Here is a 6933-nt window from a genome sequence, read left to right as displayed (position 1 = left end):
GAAGGATCACAACAAGTTTGAGGCCAGCCTGGAAGACACAGTTAATTTTGGTCAATTTTAGTCGTTTTTTTCTCCACACCCCGCCCCCCGTACCGGAAATCGAACTCTCGACCTCACGCTTGCCAGGCAGGCACTGTGCTGCTGAGCTAAATCCCCAGCCCCCCAATTTTAGTCTTTAAGGCAATAGTAGCTATCCCACTCCATGGCCCCTAGACAGGAAGCCACACTGCTGAAGCAGACTGTACCCAGCTTGTGAGAAGCAGGGTGGCCAATAAAGGGCCTGCCTTCCCAATACCAGGGCCTGTAGTCTGGTAGAGACATAGAAAAAGAGGTGGTCCATTACCATAGGCCCTTGCACTACACTGCGGACTCCTCAGGCTGAAGTAGATTCCAAAGACTTAAGGGCCTCGTGTTCCTCCATATTGCTTTTTCCCCTTTGCAAGCCAGACATTCAAAGACTAGGACATGCCAGAGCAAGCACACAGACAGCTGAGTTAATGGCTACTGCACATAGCCAGGGAGAGGGGCAGGCTCAGAAGGAAACCTCAGGAGACCTCCAGTTATACCTCAGGCCAATTCCCTACACACAGCCTACAACATAGTGATTTTAAAATGCAAACCCTGTAAAAGAGTCTCATTTTCAGACTTAAGACATTATAGGATACAAATATCTAGTTTTCTACAACAAAATCACAAAGCATCTAAAAAAACAGGAAGTGGGGCTGGGGATTTAGCTCAGTGGCATAAGCGCTTGCCTGGCAAGCCTGCGGTCATGAGTTCGATTCCAGGTACCAAAAAAAAAGAAAAAATCAGAACATATCTTTGAGAAATAACAGATTGTGGACCTGCTCAATAAAAACTTCTTTAACAACTGACTAAAATGCTCAAAGAGCTAACGGAAGATATGGACAAAATATTTAAAAATATAAGTACCACACGCTAACCAACTGCACCACTGGAGCTTCAAAATATTACAAAATAAAGCCAGGCATGGTGGCACACACCTGTGATCCCAGCATTGAGGAAGGAAGATTGCAAGTGTGAGGCCAGCCTAGGCTCAAAATGAGTCCCTGTGTGAAAAAACAAAAAGGGCTAGTGATGTAGCTCTGCACTCACTGGGCTCAACTGCTCCCAAACTGGTAATACCAAAAGAAATCTAAATGACAACTGACCACCAAGTGTAGTGATCCACACCTATAAACCCAGCACTCATGAGGCTGAGGCAGGTGGACATGAGTTTGAGGCTGGCCTGGACTACACAGTGAGAACCTATCTCCAAAAAACAAAACCTGATAGATACTTTAAAAACATATAACTATCAAAGGATTTATACCTAAAATATATAAGAATACAAATCACTAAAAACAAAAAGTTTTAGTAAGGACGGAAGACTTGAACAAGATAAGTTTTTCTGGGGAGGGGAGAGGGTCTCACTATGCAATTTAGGCTAGCTTCGAGCTCACTTTGTAGCCCAGGCTGGTCTTGAACTCGCAACGATCCTCCTGCCTCAGCCTCCCAACTGCTGGGATTACAGACGTGCGCCCCCACTCCCGGCTGAACAAGATACTTGACAACAGAAAAACTCCCAACTGCCAGTAAACAAATGAAAAGTTGTCCAGGCCCACTAGAACTTGGGGAATTGCAAATTAAAGCTGCTGGGTATCCATCTGATGTCTGGTCTGAGCTGCAGCAAACTGCAAACTGCTGCTGGTCCAAATGCACGTAGGAAAGTTAAAGCTGTCTGCCATGAATGTCTGCAGAACCCATGCACATGTAGTGAATGAGGTAGAGACAACAACAAAAAAGAACCATCAACGAAAATACAGAGCTTAAGCTATATTCACACAGTGGAGCACCTCACTGCATACAAATGAGTGAACTTCAGGATACAACACATGGATCACGCAACAATGCATGGAAATGTTAGACAAAAGGAACAGACATAAAAGCCAGGTTGGTGGCGCATGCCTGTAATCCCAGGTCACGAGTTGAAGGTCAGCCTGGGCTACACAGCAAGACCCTGCCTCCAAAACAAAATGACATACCCACAATGACTGTTTACCTGCTGTTGAGAAGCAGGCGAACTACTGTACAGTGAGTGCCCAACTTATAACATTCCAGTTGCGAACTTTCACAGGTGTACTGTATAAAGCTCACTCTGTCAGACTTAGGAACAAATCTGACTTATGAACGTTTTCCAGAACGGAACTTGTTTGTAAGTCAGAGTACGTACAAAAGTGTTAAAGTTCTGAATTAAACAAGGACGGGGGCTGGGGATTTAGCTCAGCGGCACAGCGCCTGCCTGGCAAGCACGAGGTTGTGAGTTCGATTCCGGGTACCGGAAAAAAAAACCAACCTGAATTAAACAAGGACATGAATGGCAATAGATGACCTTAGTGTTCCCCAGGCTGCCATACTTCACAATCACCTGGGGGACACCCCCGAGGTCCAGCCCAGGGTCTGCGCTCTGCAGTTCCCCGCTGCACGGTGGTGGGGAGAGGCTGGGCTGCGACGGGCAGGGGCAGACCAGGGCCTTGGGTGCCGGCATGGGTTTCCCCGGCCAGAGCGGGCGCGTCACAAGTGTTAGCTTTGTCATTTTTAATATACTGTACATTTGTTTTATGTACTTTTCTATGTATTTTACAACTTGAAAAACACATGTAAATACACATCAGCTGTTCCCATTCACAGCATACACGTACGTGTTCCAGGGCCCACAGGTGACAGTTTTTACTTGGAGCTGTTTATCTACAAAGTATTCCACGCGGCAGGGCCGGTCCAAGCTGGCACTGTCCCCGTGGCCGAGCTGTCCATATTTACCTAAAAGCCAAACGAGCCCCTTTGGCATCCTCTTTCCAGAAGCAATCCCGTCCTCTGCCCCGCTGCTGCTCTGTGAGTCCAGGGGCCCACACCCACAAAGCTCCAGGGCCAGGCAGACCCAGGGGTGGAGGCAGGAAGAGCTTCCCCTAGGCTTTGCTGCTACTTGCATCTTGAACCATGCCCAGGCCTCAGACTGCTGCTCTATTTTTTCTCTAACCAGAGCCAGAATGACAGATGTTTTGTAAGTGCTGGCTAAATGCCCCAGCAGAAAGGCACAGTGGGCAGTACTGACGTCATCTTATTTCTCCATCATCTGATCTTGGACTTTCTGAGTGTGCCTAGATCTATTCCCCTCGGGGGGAGGACACAGCAGCATTTCAATTCAGTTCCTGTCCATGTTCACCCAAGGCCCCCACTTCCTGTAGCCTGTGGTTCTGTCACCCACCCTGTCCTCCCAGGTCTTTCCTCTCCTTGGTTTAAGGGTCACATAAAACAGTCCTTTTAGCTGGAAATGGTGGTGCACACCTGTAATCTTAGCACTTGTGAAGCTGAGGCAAGAGGATTGCTGAGTTCAAGGCCAGCCTGAACATAGCAAGACCCTGTCTCAAAAAACAAAACAATCCTTATACTTACCCCAGCCCCAGGTGTAGAGCTCTCCTGTTCCTGCAACCAAAAAGGACGGTACAAAACAGTCACTACGGTTCTTGGCAAGGCATCCATTTGGCCTGGCTGGCCCAAGCCCCAGCCAGCATGTTCCAACCCCAAGACACAGGCTTGGTGGAGAGCAGCCTCCTCTCTATGGATGTCCAAGTACAGGTAGTGTGGTAAGAGAGCAAGCTGACAGACAAGTCTGTCCCCTCTGTCACCTATGGGCCTGCATCTCACAGCTCCTGAGCTAAGCCAGTGTGGGAAGCTGTCTGAGCCCTGCCTGGAGCCCTGTTTGAGCTGATGGAGAACATCAGCTTCCCCAGCAGGAGCAGCCTTCTGAGCCACTGCTAAGCTACAGGGGCACAGAGGCTAGATCTGATGAGTGAGGCGGCTACTCAGCACGTATTAAAGATGCCTTGACATAGGCTCGTTTGTGGGGTTTGACAGTCCTGGGGATTGAACCCAGGGCCTTTGCACTGAGCTACACCTCTAGCCCTTGTTGTATTTTTCATATATATATATATATGGGGGAGGGGTACCAGGAATTGAACTCAGGACCTTACACTTGCCAGGCAGGTGCTTGTGCTGCTGAGCTATATCCCCAGCCCATACACACACACACACACACACTTTTTTTTGGTCTTTTTGAGACAGGGTCTCTATGTAGTTCAAGCTGGCCTTGAACTCACTTTGTAGCCCATGCTGGTCTTGAACTCACAATGATCCTCCTGCCTCAGCCTCCTGAGTGCTGGGATTACAGGTGTGTGCCACCACACCCGTCCCTGTATATATATTTTTTGAGGCAGGGTCTTACTGTGTAGTTCAGGCCTTCAAGTTGCTATGGAGCCCAGGCTGACCTCAAACTCTTGGCAATCCTACTGTCTCAACCTCCTAAATGCTGGGATTACAGGTATGTGCCACCATGCCCAACCCATATTTTTTTCTTTGAGACAAAGTCTGGCTAAATTGCTAAATTGTCCAGGTTGGGCTCTGAAACAGATCCTCCTGTTTTAGCCTTCCAGAGTGCTGGGATTATAGGCATGCTGGGAGTATAGCTCAGTTAGCATGTGCAAGGCCTTGGGATTGGTCCCCAGCACCAAAAAAAAAAAGACTTTTTTTTTGATACCAGGAATCGAACTCAGGACCTTGTACTTGCCAAGCAAGGCACTGTGCCACTGAGCTATGCAGTTCAAGCTGGCCTTGAGCTCACTTTGTAGCCCAGGCCGGTCTCAAACTTGCAACGATCCTCCTGCCTCAGCCTCCCAAGTGCTGGGATTACAGGTGTGCACCATCACACCTGGCCCAATTTTTTAAATTGCCACCATCTTCCTGCCCCAACCAGAGTACCACCTTGCTCCATCCTGAACCAGCCACCTGTCCCCACTCACGTGTCACCACAGCTGTGTGCCGGGATCCACAGCTGGCCAGGACTGCGTCTGAGCTCAGGGGAAGGTCCAGCAGGGCTGGGAAGGGCTGGACAGCTATGAAGGGGGCAGGGGCTCCATCCTCGGTCCCGGCTGCTCTCTCCACTTGGGAACCATCTTGGTTCAGCCCTGTGTCGGGGGATGGTTTCGAGGGTATGTAACACTGTGCCAGACTTCTTCACATCCTTTACTACAATGCCTCTGCGCAGCACCCTATTCTCCAGCCCTCCCTGCTGCTCTCAACTCCACTCACAGGAAGTGACGGAGATGGCAGCCTTGAAGGCTGTGCGGTGCGAACCAGCACTGGTTGCCAGCGCTCCACCTGGAAGGGGTCTGAATCCCGTGGTGTGTCCAGGTGACAAGGATGTCACAGGCCCCTCCTGAACGTGGGAGTCGGGAATGACTCCCACGCAACCGGGGGGAGCCGACCCTCACCTTCCCCTGTGACTGTCCTCTTGTCCTCTGCCAGGCTCCTTGTGGGCAAGGCCAGCTGCCCTGATTCATTCCAGCCCCAGATATAAAGGTCCCCGGTCTCTGAAAGGCATCCAGGAAGTAGGCTGAGCCCTCCTCCATCCCTCCATGCTGCCCCAACCCTCCGGTCATCAGCTCCTGGAGACAAATATGGCCTGCAGCCGGCCAGGCAAAGGCACCCGCCCCTCAGGCCCCTGGCTTTCTTGGCTCAGGCTCCCTGCCCTCAACTCCACTGGTCGCCCTTTACTTAAGGAACTCCCTTGCTGGGCCACCTGTCTTTTCTATTTTCAGTCTTATGTTGCTAAACTGCGCCCCGTCATCGATGGAAGTTCCCCAATGCACCCCTCATGGGGCAGCCTGTGCCTCCACCCCTGGTCCCCCCAGGCTTCTGATACCCAACACAGCAGGGTCCAGCTGCAGGAGCTCAAAGGGCTCCATCTGTGCCGAGGTTTTAAGCACTTTTCAAACAGTACAACCATTCAGTTCTCACCACAGCCCTGCGAGGAGCTCTCCGACTGTGTGACCATCTCATACAATAGCCTCACTTTACTTGAGAGAGAGTGGGGGCGGAGGGTAAGAACCAGCCCGAGGTCACCCAGCACTGAGGATCTGGAACTCAGAAGCATGGACAGTGGCCTCCAACTTCTGCTCCAAACTCGAGGCCTGAAGCCCCTTCTGGACCGCGGGTGTGCCACTTCCACGGCCGGGCTGTTTCTAGCTCTCCCCGCTCCACCTCGCCCAGCACTCGCCCACCCCGCGGCCCTCCCAGGCCCCAGGCAGGAGACAGGGGTGCGGCGGGGGAGAGGGGGAGGTGGTGGCTAAAGCCCCAGGGGTGCTAAGAAGTGGGTGCACCGGCCCGAGACAGCGCCCACCCCCACCCCCTCTATGAGGGCCCCAAGTTCAGGAAAATGCTGCATCTGTCGCCTGCCATACACCTCCTCCCGCACTCGCCACCTCCGCCCTCCCTGTAGGCCTCCTGTGTGCCCTCCGCCCCGAAGCCATCTCCTCCCTCCTGGTGTGCTGCCCTTAGAATTCCTTGCTCCTTGGGTAGAAAGGCAGCCCTGGCTGCTGACAGGTGACAGCGCTCATGATCAGTAAGAGGAGAGGACAGAGCTGCCGCAGTCCAGGACAGAGGGTGGCGGCCGAGGCAGGAAGGGCACCTCAAGCATGGACCCACTGCTGTGGGGCTTGCGGGAAGGAAGAGCAGGAGCTGGCCTGGAGCGGCGAGCTGCGCGGAGGAGCCTGGGTCACTCACCGCTCACGCACACGGAGTGCCAGCCCCCCGCCGCCACCTGGGCCATGGGCAGGCCCTGCAGCGCCTCCAGCAGCCTTGGCTCCAGCTCCGCCTCCAGCGTCCCATGGCCCAGCTGTCCGTGTCTGAGCAACGAAGGCCCAGTCAGCGGGGCGCACGGGAGGGTCCCCTCCTCGACCTCTCTGCGCCCCGCCCCGGCGGCCTCACCTGCCCCCGCCCCAGGAGAACACCTGGCCGGCAGCGTCCAGCAACAGCGCATGCTCGGCGCCCAGCTCCAGCCGGCGCGCGCGCAGCTCCGGGGCCAGGCCGCGGCGGAAG

General features: G+C 53.1%; 1 protein-coding gene across 1 annotated transcript in view; it reads right to left on the bottom strand.

Moving 5' to 3' along the window:
- Window positions 1–1821: 1821 nt before the first annotated feature.
- Rccd1 (RCC1 domain containing 1) overlaps window positions 1822–6933 on the bottom strand; it is a gene marked incomplete in the record, with an annotated part of 6444 nt that continues 1332 nt past the window's right edge. Inside the window, 6 exon segments of the mRNA XM_013512477.1 lie at window positions 1822–2820; window positions 3454–3483; window positions 4857–5021; window positions 5328–5426; window positions 6619–6740; window positions 6823–6933. Coding sequence (XP_013367931.1) covers window positions 2672–2820; window positions 3454–3483; window positions 4857–5021; window positions 5328–5426; window positions 6619–6740; window positions 6823–6933 — 676 coding nt within the window.

Source organism: Chinchilla lanigera, unplaced genomic scaffold (genome assembly GCF_000276665.1).
Source record: "Chinchilla lanigera isolate Chin_1 unplaced genomic scaffold, ChiLan1.0 scaffold00015, whole genome shotgun sequence".
NCBI classification, from domain to species: domain Eukaryota; kingdom Metazoa; phylum Chordata; class Mammalia; order Rodentia; family Chinchillidae; genus Chinchilla; species Chinchilla lanigera.
The sequence above is the reverse complement of the archived record's forward strand: the minus strand, read 5'-3'. Positions and strand labels throughout refer to the sequence as shown.